The 22,604-nt window shown below is 46.0% G+C and overlaps 1 protein-coding gene across 2 annotated transcripts; it reads right to left on the bottom strand.

The window, feature by feature from the left end:
* Positions 1-985: 985 nt before the first annotated feature.
* On the bottom strand, positions 986-17,829 carry foxn1 (forkhead box N1). 2 transcript variants are annotated; one of them, XM_069184447.1, is made up of 9 exons: positions 17,608-17,829; positions 10,319-10,470; positions 8,136-8,516; positions 6,546-6,662; positions 5,981-6,111; positions 4,518-4,614; positions 2,705-2,912; positions 1,726-2,181; positions 986-1,485 (listed from the first exon to the last, which is right to left on the bottom strand). In XM_069184447.1, exons 2-9 carry the CDS (start codon positions 10,451-10,453, stop codon positions 1,202-1,204), a joined length of 1,809 nt encoding a protein of 602 aa, XP_069040548.1. In that variant the 5' UTR covers positions 10,454-10,470; positions 17,608-17,829; the 3' UTR covers positions 986-1,201. The 2 variants fall into 2 exon arrangements, with proteins under 2 accessions (XP_069040548.1, XP_069040547.1); XM_069184446.1 differs by lacking the exon at positions 17,608-17,829 and adding an exon at positions 17,299-17,387.
* Between the last annotated feature and the right edge of the window lie 4,775 nt (positions 17,830-22,604).

Genomic DNA, 22,604 nt, shown 5'->3' with positions numbered 1-22,604 from the left:
TTCCTGGTCCATTGCAACCTATGCATGCTGACACAGCAGCCTACTCAAATCTATTTTCCATACCCACAACACAGGATCTCAAAAAAGAAGGAATTCAGAATGACGTTGTCCCTTAAAATACCCTTTCTTCCCGATTCAGAGCTCAATAGTAGGCTCCAGACATTCTTTGATTAATCCCCACAAGAAAGTGCAAAAGCACTGTTTTTAACTCCAGCTTTATTGCCTTCTGCAATCACCCGCAATCCTTCGGTTTTTACACTGTCACTTATGGTAGTGTGCATGTAGGCCTCCCTTCTGAAACGGACTCTCTCTACTGTTAAAAAGAGGAGATGCTACAATATGTGAGGCCAAGGGAATGTGCAGGTTTGACCTGCAGTTATGTCATTATGAACAGGGGAATTTCAGTACACAAAGCCAGATACAACAGTGTTTAAACCAGAGGTCAAGAAAGTTCAAGGCTCAACTGCTCCAGTGAATGAAAGTGATCATATATTAGTATCTTTCTTGATGAACAAGTCGTGATGTTGTTTCCGCCTTCCACTTTAGCTGGACTTGTTATCCACATATCAGTATATACATTTAAAGCAAATGAGAGTTTTACAGAGGGTTGGCCTGCCTTTAAAGCAGACCCAGGAGACGCCTGCACTCCGTTTAATTTCACCAGCCAACGTCTTGCTAACCTGTCCCGTTCAGTTCTGACCTCACTGGCCAGTTACAGGGTGGTTAGGGGAACTTACTGACATACTTGTTAACCAGCTGCTTGAAGTCGGGCACAGGAGTTACAGGGAAGCAAGGCAGCAGCGTACAGTGAGATGGAATAGGAAACTGCACAGCTCTGGGCTTCCAGTTTCATTCCGAGTGCAGCTTCAGGCCTCAAACAGGACCGGGGGTCTTTCAAAGGCTCACTCCCTCACCTCCACGACGCCCACAGAGAAACAGGACATCTCTGCACAGGGGGTTTTGCTCCAGTGCTCCAGCAGTGTACAGTGAAGCCTTTCCCCTAGTGAAGTGTATTTTTAAAGGAAAAAGGAAATCGACCGAATCACGGCAAACGCGAAACCATTCTGCCTGGAAATGTCAAAACCCGCAGGAAATCAGGAGCAGAAAAGAGCTCAAAGAGTTACATGCAGACCAGCCTTCCCTGGCACCCGCGGGCGGTTGTGGTGCCGCGGTGTGCAGTGCCAGCTGTCTCTCCTCGCCCTCACAGGAGTGGAATGGGTGTGTTCCCAGGTGCGGGCAGGTAGCTGCTGCCCACGCTGTCGAAGTCGGCGAAGGCAGCCGAGTAGATTCCTGTAATGTGGACGTCGGCCGGGCTGCCCTCCTCTGCCATGGCCGGCGTGCTCTGCTCGCCGGCGCCGCTGCCCCCTTGCCCCGGGCAGCTGCCCGACTGACCGGGGCCCGGGGGGGACGAGGACGGCGAGGTCGCTATGACAACCAGAGAGTCCAGGGCCAGGCTGTCGTCTTTCAGATCCTCCCACAAACTGCCTGCGGGGACAGAGGAGGCACCGGTGAGGGGAGGCGAGCCAAAAAAACGGCACTTGCCTTCTCCCGTTTAACTCTAAAAGAGCCCTGCGAGCCCTGTTGTATTTCCAGAGCGCGGGACCTGCGTGTGCAGGCCTGTAGGAGGAAGGTTTTCAGGGCAGGCCCGTACAGCAGGCTTGAGCTGATGCAGTTAAAAGTGAGTTTGTGTGACGATACCCAGCACCCCCCTCCGTACTCTCTTACCCTGCAGCTGGAAGTCCGTGAGGCTGGGGTTCAGCATGTCGACGTCATTACTGAGCTCCCCGTCTGCCAGGCTCTCCTGCAAGCTCCTGCGTGTGCAGTGTTCGGCCTGCAGGGCGGCGCTATAGGCAGGTGGGGTCTGGGAGGGCAGGAGGGAGCCATGGCTGTCTGGCCTGCGGGGGGTGTCCGATGATACCTGCTGTCCACCGGGGCAGAGATATGAGAAGGCCTGGGGAGCCGGGGGCAGGTAGGGGGGCTGCTGCCCAGCGAGGAGAGAGGCTGCCCGGCTGCCCTGGAACGAAGGCCTGGCGGTCTGGCTCAGGGCGCCGTGCTGGGAGGGGGTGAAAGACGGGGGTCTCTCGAAGTCAGCGGACCTCCTGAGCGAGAAAGGCTGCCCCAGGCCGCTGGAGAAGACCTTGAACTTGTCCGGCTTGTCCCCAAGCAGGCGATCCAGCTCTTCTGCAAAAAAAAAACACAAGCAGCAAAATAACCTTGGAGGTATTTAATGATCCCTAATATTTCGGAAGGGGCCCTACCTACAGGTTATCTCATATTCCCAAAAACTGTTATGAAAAAGGTTAATTAAACCTGAATCCGCCTGCTCTTACAGCCACCACTTGTAATAGTAATTAGTTTGTAGAGAGTCTTTTAAAAACCCAAAATGCAGCACAAAGACAATGTCAGAGGGAATCAAATCAAATTAAACTCTGAGAAAGGCTGCAGTATAGGACACCAGTGAACAAAAGTTGTTCTCCACAGATAACAATGTGGAAGGCAGCATATGGTCAAGTCATGAAGATATCCAGATCAATGGAACATTCAGATTAATTGTATCTTAAACGTAACAGGTAACCAGTACAGGGAGGCCAGGACAGTGGTAATATGATCATATGACGTAACCGCTTCATCATTTTGTTTAGCTCTGGTCAGTATCAGGAGTAGCGGTATCGGGACTGCCCGTGTTGCGCCACGCAGTGCCCACCTGGCCTGGCCATGCTCTTGCGCACGGTCAGCGGGTCTTTGCGGCGCCACTTGTGCAGCTCCTCCTGCATCTTCTCCACCTTGGCGGGGTTGAGGGCCCACAGGCAGCCCTTCCGCGACGAGCTGCCACACTTGCTCTCCACCTTCTCGAAGCACTTGTTCAGGGACAGGTTGTGGCGGACAGAGTTCTTCCAGCCGTCGGGAGCTGTCTGAGGAGAGCAGACCCAAAAAGAGCAGCTGTGGGCATCAGCGAGATGGGGGGGGGGGGGGCATTAAATTGTCCCTAATGCTCACATATTTTTCATTAAGTCAGTTCTGGAATTCGGGGATACAATAACAACAGCAGAACTCTTTTTTTAACAGGCTACCCAAGCAGTTATGGACCCCTAACCTTCCAGGTCACTACATGCATAGAGCACCCTTTGCTTACTGTCAATCTGATGAAAAATCCAGCCTGTATAAACTCACCTTTCCATGTATTTTTGCTGTTCCCAGAAAACACTTCACCTCCCAGTCTAAATACTGCAGAGCTAGGCTTGCTCAGTTTGGCAATGAGCTACAGTTCAGAAACAGCCTGTGTTTGAGCACTGTGCTAGCAAGGTCTGTATTTATAGAAATATAAATACAAGTCAAAGCAAAGCAGCTGTACTGCATTTTTTTTCCTTGCGGCCAAGCAACATCTAACGGAACAGGAACACACGCTGTATTTTGTGCATCACTCTGGCTCTATTTTAAGACAATGCCCCCAAAAAACTTTTGTTGTATAACGAAAAAGAACAAAGGCATTGACAAATGGGTGTGCACTGTGGATCTCTGTGACCTGGGGCATGAAACTAAGAATGACACAAGATCTTGTTAATGATGATGCATGTGTGTGATACTTTGTGATACTTCACAGCTGATAAGTGGACATCCCCTGATATACTCTATCTGGTCCAGTCAGGCAAGATGGTTTTCCACTGCAGGCATCAGGAAAAGGCAACTCAACCTGACTGAAGCACAGCACTGTCAATCAGGTGTTTCCTAATAAACCACGCCAATATCTACACAGATGGCAAGAATAAACATCTGTGGTGGCACCATCACGGCAGGAGAGAGCTTGTTTCCACAGTGTTGCACATGCCTGCCACATCACTGTGGCCACGTGGCATGCCCATCCTCGAGCACGGTGCAGCATGTGAACGCAGGCCAGGCGGATCGCGATCAAGCCCCGACGGGTACAGGCTGATGATCTGAAGGGAGCCGAACGCTGCCGAGTTCCCGGCATTAATCACAACTGGCTCTTGGCCAGGTCACTTCTTAAAGGTGTCAGAGAAATGTCGAAAAATAATCCAGTGGCTGCACACGCGCCTTCTGAATCCACACAGGATCGGTAAATTAAGCTCAGGCCGCCCTGTGATTCTCGTTCTGTGGTTGGGGAAGCCGACAGTGAACAAAGTTGGGAAGTGTTGCACTGGCACCGTTGTTCTGTACCCACACACAAACTCTGCTTGGTGGTTATTTCAAGTGCATTGAGGATGGCTTGATTACGCACTGCGATTAAACACCGAGAGGAAGAGCATCTTGCAGTGCTTTGTCAGGGGGGAAACTGAGTGCTGTGTACCTTGGACAGAGCTAAAAAGCAGCAGAACAAAACAATGGGTTATACTTTATTCTCCTGCATTTCTGAGTGGCTTCATCAAACACATCTTTAGCTCAAATTTGCTGTGTCTCAACTTTGCAAAAAAGGGATAAGAGGCAGGAAATGGGCAACTTCTCTGGCATTTCTCTTGCCTCTAACATGTCCCAGGTGCTTGAAGATTGGGCAGGATTACCTTGAAGTAGGGGAAATGTTCAGTCATGAAGTTGTAGATCTCACTGACAGGCAGGCTGCCTGTCTTGCTGTTCCGCAGGGCCATGAAGATGAGAATACTGCAGAGAGGGAGAAAGGGTGACACAGATCACTGCCTCTGCTTGCGGAGGCACTGACTGGTCTCCGCTGGCAGGGGCTCTGTGTGGTTTAGCACAAGCAGTTCAGGCCCATTCCTCTGCACTATGCCAGCTGTCGCATCATCCAGCTGGGGCTGAACACTGGTCATGGTGGAGGGGATCCCCATTACCTGTTAAGCACTTTGAGTGGAGTGTCCCGAAAAGCGCTATATACTGTATGTGTAAGCAATTATTATTCTCTTCCTCCTCAGGGAGGAAAGCCATTCGTGTGTGTCCTTATCCTGACTCTTATCACGTGAGGAAAACGGGTACTTGTTATTTCTTTTTTGTTTTGGAACCAAAGTACAAATGTACAAAATCCAACTTTACAGCAGTGATTTACAGAGACAGAAGTCAGCTGTATTCTGTGAGGCCACAGGGTGTTATGACTGGTGGAACTTGCCTGGGCTGTCTTCTCTATACACCTGCTGTAAAGCGAGCGGGTGCTCTGAGCGCCGGAGAAGGGAATTGATTTACTGATGGCAACGCGGTGCTATTTGAACACAGCCCTCCTGAACACGTGCCAGTTTCGCTGAAATGATCGGGGTTGGGGGGGTTCTCAGTGGAAAGTATTCTGAGCCAGATCTTGTTTGGCTTGAGAACAGAAAAAAAAAAGTGGTGACTTGGGTTTCTAGCTTTTGGGTATCAGTGGAAAAAAAAACCCCAACACAACTTTAATTTGCCTACTTCAAGAAACTACATGTTGAGATTGTACCTTATCACCTGTGTCTAATATTTTAATTGTTACTATTTCCTACCCAGTGTCAACACCTGAAGGTGGAGGGCAGTCCTGTCCTGTATTTAATACACTGATTGCACAGAGAACAGAGGATTTCTTGTCGACGTTTTTCTTGGCCTCAGGCTTTCTGAAACACCTTCCTGAAGGCAGCAGTTGAAATTGGGAATGAAGAGGGAGTGAGGGGTCGCCAGTGTTAAGCTGAGCTGTCCTTTGAACTGATATAATACAGATCTTTAAGGTGTTTCTGTGGTCGTCAAGTATTTTACTAGCAGTATTAGCAATTCTGGCCAATTTCCCCCAACACTTAATGCTCAGGCTACCATACCACACTGTGACATTTTTCTGTTTAAAGCTTCTGAAGAAGCTGTTAAATTGGTCTAGTCAAGCCAGGAACGAGCAGGTTTATCTCATGTATGATTGGAGCTAGAATGAAAACCCACAGATATGCTGAACCTCCAGGATCAGGACTGGATATCCCTGCTTTTGTTCTTCCTCTTGTGTGAATGAGCCAGGGATTGAATGGGCAGTGTTTTCAAAAGCAATGCTCCACGTGGCATTGAAGTGACCGACCTGTAGGAGTAGATGGGCTTGGGGTAGAGGGTGTGTGGGGGCTCCTGGGCACACTCGGGTGCGATGCACTGGAAGGAGTATTGGAGATTGTCCAGCTGTGGCACCACTGGATAGACGCTGCCTGTGGAGAACTGTAGGGAAAAATAAATGCAAACTCTGAAGCCAGATGGCCACTTGCTGACAAGTTCAGGAAATCTGGTAAAGTCATGGAGGAGCTTTCTTCCTAGAAAGACATCTAGTTGTCCCCTTTGTCCCCAGAGCATCCCTCAGCCCCCAGATCTGTCATTCAGTCTGATAATAACACACAGAAACAAACACACTATTATATACTGGCTTTTCACACACCATGCAATTTTATTGTCTTACATGTGAGGAAGACTTGTCTGGTGACTCCAAGCTCCTTGTTTCTAATTTTGTCATGCACTATTCTCTTACTTTGCTTTGCAGGATCTGTTACGAAACCTAGAAAAATAACACATTACAGTGCTGGAGAATTTAACCCTAGACGAGCACATTGCTGAGGACAGTCAGGGCACTGACTCACATTGCTTCCACAGGGTCTTACCGGCTGCAGGGCCTGAGCTGCTCTGTAGCTGTGCTGTATCTGCGAGGGGTAAGAGCAGGATTTCACCTTCTCGTCCTCTGATATATCGGTTGTGTCTGGGTACGAGGGCTGTGCTCCCTGCAATGAGCATAAAAAGTGTAAACGCAAAAAGTCCAGTGCCTTTAAAAATATGGTTATCCATGCTAAATAAAAACTACAACAAAAGCAGTTCTTGTCTTTTTTTAAAAATGATTCTGAACATAAACCACTGCCTTCACAAATGCTGTCACACTTGTTTCAATGGCACTGAGTTCTCCTGGGTAAGGCTTCTGTCTGTATTGGTCTCTACTATAAAATAGAGGCCCGCTTCACCAACAGACCATCTTGTCCACTGGGCCAGGCAGAGAGCTGGTACAGTTCTCCAGTCACGGTCCCAGTCTTAAAACCAGGACTCCTGGGAGCTCAGCCAGTGCAGAGGTGTGGCTCTGTGTCCCAGGGGTCATTGATTCCAGCCTGGCTCAGGTTACTAGCTGGTGGCGACTGGATTTCTCTACGCAGTGAAGTACAAACTGTCAGAATGCTAGACAGAGCTGAGGTAGAGTGGTCAGCCAGAACCCTCTCAGTCTTTGCTGAAACAATGACTCCTGCAACATTAACTCTCCTGTAAATGTCTCCTGTATTTTTACAGGAGACATTAACCCTCCTGTAAAGAAATTGTGGAGCTTTCCAAGGCTGTGTCAGGAGGGCATGTTCACCCTGCAATACAGGAGTCAAAGCCAAGACTCAGGAACACAGGTGATTCCAAATCGACTGGGTACATGATGAAAAATAATTGACAGTTCCATCCATCCATTTTCTAACTGCTTTATCCAATACAGAGCTGTGGGAGAGCCGGAGCTGATCCCAGCAAGCAATGGGTGCAAGGGCAGGGTACACCCTGGGCAGGACGCATTTCCATCGCAGAATTGGCAATTCCATATTGATAAAATAAAAACTAGAGAGCCAATGAATGGGAGTTAATGTCCCATTATGGTCTAATCTGAATCCGCAAGATGCTCTGGGAACCCACAGCTCCACCGATCTTTGTCCTGCCCTCATAAAGGCCTCAGTCCAGTGTCCCCCTCCATTGCTTTTGATCACTGACAGATTGGAAAGTTAGCTGAGCTCCGCCTAGACTCTCACTTCAACGCCTGTTGCCCTTTGAAACACACCCAGCCCACCCAGAGAACAAAAAGGTCCTGCTACCAGTTTCCCCTCATACGCGGGGGGTAATAACAAACTACCACATCATTCCTTAAATAGGGTCATGATAATACACTCACTGGCCAGACTAATAGGAACCCCCTGTCCAATGGATGGAGTTTTCCACTGGCAAACCAATGAGTGTTTGAGAAACCAGTGGAACCAGAGGAAGTGCAGTTCAGTCCCACAGCCACATCTCAATCGCCTGGCAAGGGGGGGTTGGGCTGCAGATCTTTCAAGACCTTACGGATTGAGTGCCAGGCCCTGTTCATGTGGTTCTTGTGCATTGTTCACTTTTGATTCCTTGTGATTTGGCCAGTGAGTCCTTGTGCATCGTTGCTTTCAAGCTCATGAGTTGCTGTAGCTCACCATCAGTCTTGTGCTCTGCACACTGCTGCTGTAGGGCACCACGCTGGACCATGTCCCTGGAACCGCAGGTGGAAGGCTGTCGGGCTCCTGACTGCATGCTGGGGGCATGGACTCCAAGAGCTTCATTCCCTCAAACCCTCTGAAAGATCGGGGAGGAGAGCACGGGTCTCCCTGGGCCCCCAAATGAATGTTGTACCCCTCTGCGCTATACTGGCGTCGATAAGGGTGAAAGTGAGTGGGCTCGGCAGAGCCAAACCCCTGCCCCATCACACCATCACTGCTATGCCGCCGGTACTTCTCTGTGGAGATGCCCTTCGGCCTGTAGGGGGCGCTCTCTGTTCGCTGGAAAGGCAGGGAAATCTCCCCAAGGCTTGGGTCATCCTGTTCGCGAGAGAAAAAACAGCAACGGTAAAATTGCATGTTAAAAAAAAACAACATATCACTACACAAGTGCAGGATCAGATTCCAGAGGGGGCGCAGCTATCCCAGCCTTCGGCAAGTTACTTCAGACTGCTGTAAAATACCCAATGCAGATGCATCCAAACGTAAGGGGAGCTGGATGAAAGCCCCAGCCAATGAGACTGGTGATAATAATATCTTAATAATAATCTTGAGGTACAGTATGAAGGATTTGAGTTTTCAATAGAACAAGTTCAGTAGGTGGCTGCGTCAGCATGCATAGGCTGCAAAGGAGCAAGTAAAGGGTTTATTCCATGCTGAAAAGAGAAGATGTTTCAGATGTGGAGCCTTCTTCAGGTGCCGCACCTTGTTCCTTATTCAATAGAAAATATAAAACACATCGGAGACTGGTTTAAAAAGAAGAGTTGAACACCAGATAAAGTACAGGCAGTTCTACATCCAGGAGCCACAGTAGGTGTTGCATCTTCAACTGGAGGTGAATCCAGATTGTTTCAGTGGTTATATTATCAAGCAAGGAGCTACTCAGCTTTGACATCTGAATGCTAATAAAATTCTAGAAGGGATGGAAGCTGTACTGGATTTTAAAGAACAGCTACCCTGTCCTTCAATCCTGACTAAAGCAGGGCTCAGCACCAAGCAAGGAGCACAGCAGCCACTTGACCACAGCTGGAGAGGTCACCAGAGGCAACGGTCAGATTAGAACATGCGACTGATGGGATCGTATGTGCAGTGCTTACAGGTCATATAACTCTCAGTGATGGTGCAGGGGGGCTCAGTGCAGCCCTAAAGAGGACAAGGAAGAAATTGCCAAACATAAATACGAATTTTAAAGATAAAGATTAGGGACAAGGGGGGATTTAGACAATGGAATACTTCCGTATTGAAGTGGCCCAACCTTTCAGGGCTATGAAATAAAATAAATCCAGATCTTTTCTCTCTTGTAGAGATTGGAATCTTCAAGGTCTTTATATTTTCCCTGTTAGTACAGTATATACAGTATATGTATAGGATTATAGGATATAGGACTAAATATAGGCCTATATCATGAGATAAATGTTACAACTGTGTGGTATGTTGGGCAATAGTATCTTATCTGATAAAGAATATTAAAATATTTGCACTGACATAAAAAGCCCTTACAGCTATAATAAGTTTAAAGGAAAGTAAATGGAATTAATGTCAGGATTAAAAACTGCTTTGGGGAATATATTAACATGAGAGGCATTCAGTTATCCTGGAGTGTGTGGCATGTTAGAATTCAGTCTCGTTATCCAGCCAACAGCTGCCTGTTAGCAGAGGCAGGGAACAGGGCTCACCTAACACAAATCATTAAACACAGACAGAGGCTCTGGAGACCTAGCAGCAAAACAGAGCTGAAAAAGACTTGAAAAAATCAAATATCTACCTATCAGATTAATATCACATGAATTAAATTAAATGAATGCCAAGCAATCATGATTTCATAGTATGATGATAGTAATGGTCTTGTTGTTAAATAATAACTGGCATTGTCTACTTTTGCACATCCAGAAATAAATTTGTAAGTGACTTCATTTATTTTACAATTGCCAGTTTGGGCTAGTGAAAGTCTTCTCCAGATGAAAACTCAACAAAAGTGTTTTTTTTAACTCAAATACAAACTCGAAGTGGGATTATTAGGGAAAGGCCAACATTGACAACACCTAACTTCTGTATGTTTACAGTGTATTGCAGAGAAATAAAAGGCACTGGGGAAGCTTTTCTCCGGAGTGTGGGACTATTACCTGTGTCTGTGCCATCTGTAAGGGGGGTGACAGCTGTGTGTCATAGGTGGGCCTTCCTGATCTGGGCGACATCTGAACTGGGGTACTTCTGCTGGAACTGGAAGAGAAGTTCTGGTTGTGTGTCTCCGTGGCCATACTGCAAGGCTGACAGCCTGGAGAGGAGGAGAAGCAGGTTGTTAATAAGTGTGCAGTACAGAGGTGGCACGAAATAAAACGTGTATAAAACTGTAAGTTTCAAAGACAAAAAGGAACAGCAAATCCCTGACAGGTTAAAGTTTAGCAAAAAAAACTGAACGGACAAGCCAGAGACTTTCTTCAGGACAAAAAGTGAAGAGAACACTCAAGGACACAAGTAGTCATGAGAAGAAAGTTTATCAGGTTATTCACACTAAGAGCTGTGAATGCTTGGAAGAAGCTTTCAAGGCACAATGTTGAAGCAGATTTTCTGGGATCCATCAGACAAGAACTGGATGAGACACTTTGATTAATGAGCTGCTGGAAACCCAACAAGCAAGATGGTGATCTGATTTTTAATCTTTGTCTTTATAACCCATTAAAGGAGACTGAGTACCAGTGGATTATAAAATAACACTGGGAGTAGGAATCCCTTCAGACAGACTCCTACACAGGAGGAACTGATTGTTTCTCTTGCTTTTAGCGGTCCGTCATTCCCAATTTCATACAGATACATACTGTATCTTCGTCAGTCTTCTCCAGAGTCATGGGCCCCTGTCCTGCTAGCTCATACTGGTCTGAGTGGGACACGCAGTATGGGCAGCTGGGGGCGCAGTCATGCAGAACCCACTCTGACACAGCAGGCAGGCGGCCTGAAACTAGCCCCAAAGCTCATTAAGATCTCAAGTTTACCGTGAAGATTAGGTCATATAACAACAACAGCCGAAAGAGAAGTTTCTTTTTTTTTCCTACTTGAACTCAGCTTCTTGTCGAGTAGGGAAATTTTAACGTGGTCTCAGTTGTTTTTTTTTGCTATTTTTTCTCTTTCACCTCCGACGCTACATGAAGCCAAAGATGACAGAGCAGGGTGATGCCGAGAGGCGCTCCGCGGCTGTAGGGGAAAACTGAGAAGGTCTGTGTAATGACAGGCAGCTGATCGGCTGACCCTCCGCAGCTGGGCAGTGGGTTGGTGTTTGTCCCTCGTTTTGAAAGTTAGACAGAAGATTAGCAAAGCAAAATTAGTGACAGAAATTCTCTGGATGTGCGATTTTGCCATGGTATTTCCTTGATTTCCAGTAATTTGCAAAAAAAGTCACTTTTTTCCTCCAGGTTTGAAATGTTAACATTTCGCCATGTAGTTCTTTGTGAAATCTAGCTTAAATCTCTACGGACACTGAAAAACACACCAGTGATCATAGCAGGATCTGCTGGTTATCAGGCCACCAGAGGTCTAAGGTAGCATATGTTCGTCATGAGCCAATTGAATAGATCACTGGTTTACTTGTTATTAATTTACAGCTGCTTCCAGGTTTTTAGTTATTGAGAAGCTTGGGTTCCCTATAAAGTAAGCAGGACTCTGTATGATTGCTGCATATCCAAGGTGCTTTTGAAGCATCAAGGAAGCTTTGTACAACGGAGCAGTGAGGTGTTGCACTCCATTCACAAATAGAACCGTGGGGAACATTCCCATGGGAACATCATCAATGCACACCAGCTGGCACTGAGTAATGTACACCAGTAGAAGAGCAGTTCGTGGTTGGGATGTAAAATCGTCTTAGCCAGCAGCCATATCACCCTGCAACTCACAGCCGATAACCTGAAGCCCAGCAGGTGTGAGCCTGGTCAGTACCTGGATGGGAGACCTCCTGGGAAAAACTAAGGTTGCTGCTGGAAGAGGTATTAGTGGGGTCAGTAGAGGACGCTCACCCTGCGGTACATGTGGGTCCTAATTCCCCAGTATAGTGAAGGGGACACTATAATGTAAAAAGGCACGTCTAGATGAGACAACAATGAGGTCCTGACTCTCTGTAGTCGTTAAAAATCCCATGGTGTTTCTCAAAAAGAGTAGGGGTGTAACCCCAGTGTCCTGGCCAAATTTCCCCCTGGCCTTTATCAATCATGGCCTCCTAATAATCCCCATCTCTGAACTGGCTTCATTACTCCGCTCTCCTCCCCACTGAGAGCTGGTGTGTGGGGAGTGTACCGGTGCATCATCCAGGTGGGGCTGCACACTGGTGGAGCTGGAGGGGATCCCCATTACCTGTAAAGCGCTTTGAGTGGGGTGTCCAGAAAAGCGCTATATAAGTGTAAGGAATCATTATCATCTACCCCTGTGACAATGTAGTGCCCTCTGGTATCCACTGTCATAGGAACATGCTCTCTACAGTCCCCATAGTAGGTGCACCCAGTTTTACTGGTCCTCACTACAGCAGCGGGGATACCGTATTAAGGCTGTTACACTTTAAAGCACACCACAGAGAACATTTGTCAAAAAGCGAGGGACAGCAGTAAAAGGAAGGCAGCAGAGGGCTCGACGAAGAGGTGATTGCAAGGATGCAGAAAATACAGCATTGTACATTTCATTACAGACAACAGGTATAGATCTGTGAAACAGCTGTCCAAAGATTAAGACCTATTTTCACAAGGAACTGGAGCCACAAAGCTCTGAATCTTGTTTATCTCTAACGTCGCCGTTATACTAAAGGAGCCAAAGCTTGCGAACACATATAGCTTATTCATCCTGAAACACAGTAATGATGTATGGTAATAATTTGATATGCTATTGTTTGAGCGCGTAGAGTTTCACATTAAGCACCATCTTGCCATTTTACACCTACACAAGTATCCATCTTTCATCTTCAAGCTGTTTCCTAGCATGTTTATGCAGTCATGCCTCACATGTGGGAGAATAACCTTCCCTTCACAGAGCTGAGTGACATTTCAAATGGGCTGAATCCTTCTTCCTTCCACTTTATGCCAAAATGTAATTGGTATGACATCTTTTTTCATCTTCACTTGTGTTTGCAAATTCTATCAGACGTAATTCTCCCTGTCTCTGTGTGTACACGGGCAGGGAGCACATTGAATCCTTTAGCTAAACACAGCACACCCTTCTTGAGCAAGCTACATAGAGGGAAGAGAATTAACCAAAATTCCAGGACTTCACACAATTTTATTTTTTTCATTAAATGAGGAGGTCATCGCTCGGTTTTTGTACAGGTCTGTCTGGCCCCAGGGGAAGAATTGGAAGGATGCACAGCGTGGGGTGAAGGGTCTTGCACTGAGAGTGAAAGGACACACAATGGCTTGTGACATGTAATCAGAGGCTCCTATACTCCCACCCAGATTTCTTTAGAAATCCTGTATCTAGGCTGGTAGAGGTACAAAGACACCTGCCTGACCCCTGTTCCAATGAGGTGTAAGAAGTGGGATTTATAGTGCCCATGGTGATTTCCTTGGAGCTGGAGCACAGACCTTTTGGAATCAGACCCTGATTTGCGATGGGGGGCTCAGGGGGATTCGAGACCAGGACCGGGGACCGGGCAGGAATCCGGCAGCTGCTGTGATGAGCAGTTGCCCAACCACCACCCAGCAAGGGCACCTGGCCTTGTTCAGACAACACAAGACATGTCAGGGAGTATAAGAGACATCTCTGCCTGGGTTCCCCCCCAGCCAGGACACTTACAGACCAGTGATGAGGCTACCTTCCCCTTGGGGACATACTAAACTAAAAGTATAAACTAAAATTAGACCATTGGTCGGTTAAGTGTTCAGTGAACCTCAAGGATTATTTGGAAAAATGAGCAAATTTATAGTGCAAGGAAAACATCAAGCAATAACACTGGCATTTATTTTACCGTACCAATACTGGCTCGGTGTTTTCTAACCTGTATCTCTCATGGCACTCGGATACTGTTCTAAAGACAGACCAAAAATGGACATTTGCTCTTCAGACATTATTGTTTCTCACACGAAAGGAAAGTTTCCAGCTTTGCTACTTGCCTACGATTCTTTGCCACTGCCTGGAGTCCTTTTAACAAGTTACTTATAAGGCCTGAGTGGTATTTTGGCCCAACTTTTTTTTGTATTCGGGGGTAGATTTTGTATTAAGCAAGCAACCTGGATCTGTAAGATTTTTGCTGGGTTACCGCTAGAGTTTCTCAAACAATCTCAGTATGAACGGCACCGAAACATCCCCATCTCAGATCTCCCCCGGCGCTTAACTGTTAGTAACTAAACACTGAAGACATCGGCTCCTCGTTGTACATAAGCAAGGTCTTTACTGCTGGCAGCTGTATTTCATTTCTCATGATATCACCTAATAATCTCCACTAAGGCCCTGCTCTCCCTACCCTGCCCCACTCCTGCTGTGCTCTTTAATGTTCTGCAGTAAAATAAAAACAGACCTAGTGATTTATGTGTCATTTGCCCTGTGTTTTCTAGTTTCCTGCAGTGTGCCTTCATAAACACTGTTCAACCATCCTCCAGTACTCTTTCCTCCAGTAATGCCATCTGGTACCGTATTCTTATTCATCTGGTCTTAGGGCTGTTTTAGAAAGCCCAGCACCACTGCTTTTTCTGTTGCTGCTCCTTTGGTATGGAATGCTCTTGCTCAGACCCAAATTCTTTGACTCTCTTCGAATCCAAACTCAGAAGTCTCCTTTTCACCAAGGCCTGTGTCTGATTGCCCTACAGTTTCTCCTGCATGAACCTCTATGTTCATGTTCTTATTATGTACTTTTTTGTCTTTTTCTTCAGCACTATGTACAGTGTCCTCGGGTTTGGAAAAGTGCTTTATAAATAAATTATATTATTATTAGTAGTAGTAATAGTAGTGACAGCACCAGCCTCGCTTTAACAGCTTCATTGCTGCCGCCTCTGAGATGAGCAGAGCCTCACGGTTCTCCCCTATAGACACAGTGAGCTGATCCAGGATGATTATTGATTTGCACCAAAATCGTACTGGAATGGGCTGACATTGGTGTAAAATATCTCAGGCAAAAGGGCTCTTTTCCTCCCCTGTGAATATGAAGTAGAGGACTACTGTGCCTGGTCTGTGCTGAAAATGTACAAATCCCATTCCTGATCTGGATATTCCCTCATGGAATAACATGAGATAAGAAAATGCACAAGTGTAGATAGATCAACAACAACATGGATCAACAACAACAATAATAAGTAAAAAATCTGTATCTATAAACAGGCAGTAGATGGTAGAGTCAGGCATTCATGCAGCTGTGAGAGTATCACAAGACTGCTTGCTGGCCAGCAGCCAGCCTGCTGTAACAGAGAGTGATGGGTAGGCCTGCTGCAACAGGTTTAAAGACTTTGCTCTAGTCACCGGCAGCTGGGAGAACTTCTCCCAAATCAAAAAAGCTACTTGTTTCAAAGGGAGGACATCAGATACACTCCTCCTGGCATCCAGAGGCAAGGAGTGGGCTGCATGCCCGAGCTGTTTGCCTGCAGCCAGAGGGACCCTCTGTGATAATATCTCCTCTGCTCCTCTGCCTGCCTGTCTAGGCCTACTCTCCTTGGGGTAAACATCGCAGTGGAAACGTCCACAAGGGGCAGGAGAGTGTATCACAACAACGAGCGGTGTGGCACAACACTGAGGGCTGTGGCTCAGCACAACGCCACACGATGATTGTGGCAGTTTTTCAGGTGAGCAAGGGCACTGCAAGGTTTCACAACTGACCGTCCTGGAGAAAGATACAGGGACAGGAAGACTAGGCGTTCGGCATGCCGAACAGAGAAGACAGAGACAGCGCCCGCAACCTGCACTGCCCTGCATCTCGTTTTGGGAATTGTAACCTACACCTGAGCCAGTGTTAATTGCTATACCTGTTTGCAGGCCAATTCATCTTAGATACATAACAAACTGCATGCACAATATGTATTTAGTCATTTTGTCTACTGGATAAGGTAGGTTTGTGCCAAAGCCTGCTGTGCACTAACATCAGTGTTAACCCGACAAGTACGCCTATAGAAATTGAGACAGAATAAGAACTGTGAAATTTTCTGCTCCCCCAAGGTACACTGGCAGAGGATCAGAAGAAGCTCTGCTGAGAAGAAACGGACTGAGGATGCTTTTGTCCTTGCCGGTGGCTGAATGGTTATTAAGGCTGTCTGATGAAAATAAGCTTTATTCAAAGGCATTGCACGTGATTGCCAGTATTACTAAAAGGCAAGTTACCTTTGTAAACTACTCTCCCTTGATCCTACGTGCTAACACCCCTTTTCAACGTAATCCTTTTGTTTATGACGAGGATTTTTAAGAGCTTAATAATTCTAGTGACTTTTGCAGGGATCAAGATTAAAATTGGCAGCAACGCCGGCATGGGGGCTCACAATACTGCCTCACAGATCTTGGATCCTGGGTCTGAGCGCAGACCAGAGATCCTTCTGTGGGGAGCGTGCATGTTCGTCCCCATATTCTCATGGGTTTTCTCCGGGTGCCACAACAATGTTCTACACAACCTAACACGATTGCTTCTGAAGAGGAGACATGAAAAACCAATCTGTGTAGTAATATGAAAAAAAGAGCTGACAAGATGTTTTGACTAGTATTAGAACAGAGATGCAAACTAATTTACAGGACAGGTTCCAAACACACAACTGTAGTTTAGCAACAGTGGAATCTTGAAAGCCACTGTCAACAGCAACCATGATAGGTGCACAACATATATAGTATTGTATTAAAATATTAATATTAAGTGAATATTTCCTCCTTACCTTATGCAAGCTGACAAACATTTCAAGCAGTTCCTGGACCTGTTTAAGTCACCACCAACAGACAGGAAGAGGGAATCTGAGCCTTCACAGTGCAAACAGAAGCCAACTGGCTTGTCGGCAAGGCAACAAGTAGGCTAGAAGACCCACACTGCCAGACCTTGCAGCTGGGAAAGAGACACAGAAGGGCTGGAAGGGGGAGCAGGATTGAGGGATCCGAGATAGCTCTCGCTGAGCCAGAAGAGGACAACACAAGGCTAAACAAATGACACCTGTGCAACAAACAAAAGACATACCAAAAGCTTGTCAGCTGGCTCGCTGTTCGGCTCTGGTTAGCGCAGGAAGAGGAAAACTTGGTTTTATGCCGGATCTGCGCAGGTTCCTAAGTATCAGCTGCAGGATTTGAGAAGCTCACATAGTGCGTCCTGAGCCTTCTCCAGAAGGAAATCAACAGCCCAGGCGCATAAGGGCACACTGAGCTGGCGTCTGCCAGGGCCGATCGCTGATCTTTTATAGTTGACAGAGAGACGGGAACTAAAAGTGAGAGAGGGAAGGAGAGAGAGAGTGAAAGAAAGAGAGTCAGAACAGGTAAATTCTTTTCTTACCTTTCACTGAACCAAAACGGCGTAACTCTTTCTCCGGCAGCCTAATGAAGTCACTTTTAAGATGAGAGGGAGGGGAAACGTGGTGGGGTTTTTTTTTCTTTTCTTCGGTGGGGGGGAAAGAGATAGCGAAGTTTTCCCTAAGAATTCCTCGAATCAACTAAAGACAGCTGGTAGAAGAAAAAAAAAAAGGTAATAAATAAAAGCTATTTCCCCCGCAGGGCATTACAAGCGCAGGAAGAGTAATGTCAGGAGGGAGCCAGAGGCGAGGTTTCACGGCACCTGCCAAGATGACACAGAGGAACACCCACACCCCTGTGCTTTTATTGACAAGCTTCACTGCAAGAGTTTTTATATCTGTTTTTTTCACCTGCCGTTTTCAAAGAAAACAAATCTCCTCTGCCCCACCCCACCCCCTACAATTCTGGGCTACAGCCTTGACTTCTACTCTTCTCCTCTGTTTCGGCTCCTACCTTCCTGTCTCAATCAATATTTAAAGACTTGAGAAGTGACAGGAAATACCAAAGAGATACAGTGCATGAAAAAGCTAGCAAAGCAGTCATTTTTTAAATGTTGCGAGGGCCCAGGGATATGTAGAAATGCATATTTATTTCATTTTAATCGAAGCTGACAAGTTCGCAACGGCCATAGTCTTTATGCAAAAAAGGAGACATTTCTGTGCTTTGAAACACAGTTTCCATTGTATGCTCAGCACTCATCCTTTGCCTTTAGTGTGATTATGACCTTCTTCCCCTACCCCCTTTCTAGAGTTGCCATTGAGTTTCGGGAGAGGAACTCCCAGTCCTGTGGTTTGCAGGGTGGGCTGGGGTGGGGGGGTTACCTGTGCACACCTGATGCTTGGGGACCCCCGTGGGCCCCTCCCCCTCCAGATCTGGGAGGGTGTCCCCAGGCAGCAAGCTGAAAGAGAATGAAAAGACCACAAAAGATCACAAAATCAGCCCAGGAGCACAGATTACATCTAGAAAAAATTATTAATTAATAATTAATAATAATTAATAATAATAATAGCCCTTTTCTGGACACTCCACTCAAAGCACTTTACAGGTAATGGGGATCCTGTTTACCTCCACCAGTGTGCAGCCCCACCTGGATGATGCTCCAGTACACTCCCCACACACCAGCTCTCAGAGGGGAGAAGAACAGAGTGATGAAGTTCAGAGATGAGGATTATTAGGAGGCCATGATTGGCAAAGGCCAATGAGAAATTTTGGCCAGGACATCGGGGTAACGCCCCTACTCCTTTCAAGAAATGCCCTGGGATTTGTAATGACCACGGAGAGTCAGGACCTTGTTTTTTTCAGAAGGACGGCATCATTTTTACAGTATAGTGTCCCCCTCATAATTCTGGGGCATTAGGACCCACACAGACTGCAGGGTGAGCGCCCCCTACTGGCCCCACTAACATCTCTTCCAGCAGCAACCTCAGCTTTCCCAGAAGGTCTCCCATCCAGGTACTGGCCAGACTCACACCTGCTGAGCTCCAGTGAGGCTGCCAGCTATGAGTCGCAGGGTGACACAGAAGTATCAGGTGGGGATGTGGGACTGTTGGATGGGTGGATGAAAACACGAACAGACAGCTACTGGAAAAGAACTGCATGAAAGTCATGGAGAAGAGTCCTGGTGGGGTTGTTGAATCATTATAATACTGTCAGGTTGGCAAGACTGGCACAATACAGTAGCTTCCTCTTGTCCATGACTTTGTCATGCTCCCAAAAAGAGCAGACGTTGTCCTGCCTTCTTTCCTCCATTGTCTCTAATGCAGACCTGCTGTTAGGAAAAGCAAACCTTATTGAACAGAACACAGCCAAGCCTGCAAAACAACCGAAAGGATGATCCACCTCCATCATGCACAGTTCAAGCCCTTTTCAGGCACTTAGGGCAACAGGTGGCAAGACAGCACATTAGCAAACACCCAAATGCATCTCGTCCCTCCTCAGCCAGCAATTTACGAGCCGATATGTCGACAACAGCGCAAATTGTGTCTAAGGAGAATGGATTTACAACTCCCCCCCCTTTAGTCAAATTAGCTCAAGGTGATGCAATGTGAGTTATGTAAGAGCATTCCCTGCCATGCAAGTGTCATCTTGATATTTCCTCGGCAGATGTTCTTGGTTCTCAACCTATAAAAGATAAGCGAACGCAGCCTCGTTAGGGATTTTAGGGGTCTTTTTGCAGGGTTGAGTGCGAGTTGCGAATGCAGCTACTGGTATGATAACCTGACCTCCAAAAGCTGCGTGCTGGCTTCTTCGGGGAGTGGGGTAAGCCCCATTGAAGACGTTTACCCTGAGCCTTTACCTCTGACGTGTGTGTCATGAGCGCGGAAGCTCCTGCCACTGCCAGGATTTGATCCATGTGGCTTGTGGGCTCCGAGCACACACAGCTCCACCACGCCAAGAGACCGGCCCACCCGTCTGGCTCAGGGCATGAGCCCTGTTATATGTGCACTGCCGAGGTCTACAGTCACTGTGTGGAAGTTTGAATGGGCATAATCCGACGTGCATGATTGGGACCTGTCTACCTCATTTTCATTTCATAGGCACTCTATGAGTGACATCTCTCTCTGGTGTGGATATATTGATGAAGTTCCCAGCTGGCCTTCTGAAATTAAATACGGGGATAACCTATTTCATTAGCAAACCGTCTATAGTTCAATCAATTCCTCAAGATTTACAGAAAGAAAACAATTAACTGTCAGGCCAGTGCTAGCTAGTGTTTGTCTGCATTCCTGACTGTTTAAAGGATAAAAATTGTTTTAAACAAACAAACAAAAATTCACAAATATTTCCTATTGCTTGCTTTATTGGGGGTGCTGTAGAGAAACTGCCTACAGAGGGAGACAGAAGGAAACTAAAGAAAACATTGAATCAAAAACTGGAGAAAGGAAGACCCCAATGCATTCATTTATTTACTGTCACCATAAACATCAGAAAACATTACAAAAGCTGGTAATGTTTTGTTGAATTTCAATTATAGGAACAGACTGATGCCAGTTCTGTTAAAGAAGAGCTTGTTATACAATATATAGACATAATTCTAAAAACCTTTTCCTTTTGTACAACAAAGTCAATGTATATGAAGATTGTGACTATTGTAAGCAAAAACGAACGTCTGAAAAATCTGATGTACCTGCACTTAATGTCTCAAGAGGATGGGAAAGACAATGCTCATGTCCTTAACAAAATCAGGATTTCGTTTTTATCCTGTGGTGCTTCCTTGTGAGGACCAAACTAAGCCATTCACAGATTTCAGTATATGAAGAACTGAAGATAGGTTACAAATGAGAAAAGGCCTAGCCCATCTGGTAGTAGTTAATTCAATCTGATCTTTTATAGATATATGCAGTAACAATTTCCACTTATCCAACATGGCAGAGAAACTGAACCTATTTTTGTATAGTTTTCCCTGCACCTATTTATAATGGTGTAAAACAAAGAAACAACCGACTTGTATATTTATCATCAATGACTGATGCTGTAGGTAAATGTAAGACTATAGTGTATTGTTGAGCGCATCACTTTTGCTGTTTCAACTGAGAAAATTAGACTTTTATTCTGAAGGGCATGACTCTTCTGTACCCCCTTTTCCTGAGCATGTTCCTGAGCTCATGAAATACAGAGAACTGGAAAAGAGTTCTGCAGTTTTAGCTTTACCCACGAAACCATACCAACAATACAGAGGCCCCTACAGCGATGTCTGAGCTGGTGGCAGAACCACTGACAGAATGGAACAGTACAGCCCTGCACACAGGACCCAGACACCCTCCTACCGCAGAGCCCCAAATGAACTCTGGCTCACCTGCTTCTGAGCTCCAGCCTTTCCTCCTGTGGTCATCACTCCGTGAGAATCACCTCTTCCTAGTCCAGCGTCTGCAGGCACGATCCAGAGCAGTGAGCCATCCCCTGCTTCCCAAACAATAGTTGCTCCGGAGGGGAAGGATGGGGGAATTGACAGGGATATGTCCCAGCCACAACCCGGAGTTCATACAGGAGGCTAAGAGCCGCAATCCAATCCAGCATGCGACCTCTCTCTCACTCGGCCAAACTCAATGCATCCATTTCCTTCTAACCTCAATATTTTTCTAAAAAAAAAAATTACTGTTTTTGAAAGGATTTGCCTTCTGTCCTCTTGACTACCTCAAAGCTTAAGTCTCCAGATCACAAACCCCGAGTAGTGTCCACCAAATGTAATCCTACAGCTGGGAGGAGATTTGTGTTCAGTGATAGAAGAAAGGTTTATATCCACGTGGACTATAAAAAGTCTATCTGTCTTCTACTTTTCTTTATGATGTAGCAGTGGTTTAGTAATTATTCGTAGTAGTGTTTTTAGTATAGATGGAGCAGAACTTGGGAATGATGTGTATTTCTTGTCATTTACATTGTATGACGTAAAAGTGTTATGGTGGATTTATTTAATTTCTATTCATTTCCAAGGACAATGTATCCTTCAACACGCTTGATAAACAATCACAAGAACAGCTTGAGAACAAGTTAGTGCCTTTTTGCTTTGGAGAAAGGGTTTTTCAAAAATTATAAATGAATTCAAGCACCATGGACCATTGAATACATAAAGCAGAAGAGAAGCTCCTCGTCTATGTGGGTTTAATTGAAACCAACCACAGTGTCTTTCTAAAATGTCATCTGTTGATATTTGTTACACACAGGATAAAGGGCCTTTGGAGATTTAAAGAAGCTTTGAAGAAGCTCCACACATTTCCAAACCCCTAGTGTTTTACTTGAAGTAAAACTTGAAGTTGAAAGAAAGCACGAGTTCACAGAATATTCAAGAGTTCTTACAAAATTGTTTTATCAACACGTTGTTCAAAAAAGGACTGAACTCTTGATTGCTAAAATCCTCACACACAGTTTATGGTAAAAAGACAATGCAGAGAGCAGGATTTATTCACCCTCAATTATATTACAGATAAAGATCAGAACAGAAGCAGATTTAGTCTGTCAGCGCAGAAGCAAACCTGAGCTGGT

Source organism: Lepisosteus oculatus, chromosome 26 (genome assembly GCF_040954835.1).
Source record: "Lepisosteus oculatus isolate fLepOcu1 chromosome 26, fLepOcu1.hap2, whole genome shotgun sequence".
Taxonomy (NCBI): Eukaryota; Metazoa; Chordata; class Actinopteri; order Semionotiformes; family Lepisosteidae; genus Lepisosteus; species Lepisosteus oculatus.
The sequence above is the reverse complement of the archived record's forward strand: the minus strand, read 5'-3'. Positions and strand labels throughout refer to the sequence as shown.

Bases quoted from the DNA above. Each gene is read 5' to 3' on its own strand.
- foxn1 (XM_069184447.1), bottom strand. From the start codon at position 10,453: ATGGCCACGGAGACACACAACCAGAACTTCTCTTCCAGTTCCAGCAGA. The intron at 6,663-8,135 runs GTGAGCTACAGC...TGCTCATTGCAG, and splicing joins TGCAGAGCACAAGACTGATG to GGAGCACAGCCCTCGTACCC. The intron at 6,112-6,545 runs GTAAGACCCTGT...TTTTCCCTACAG, and splicing joins CAGCTCAGGCCCTGCAGCCG to TTCTCCACAGGCAGCGTCTA.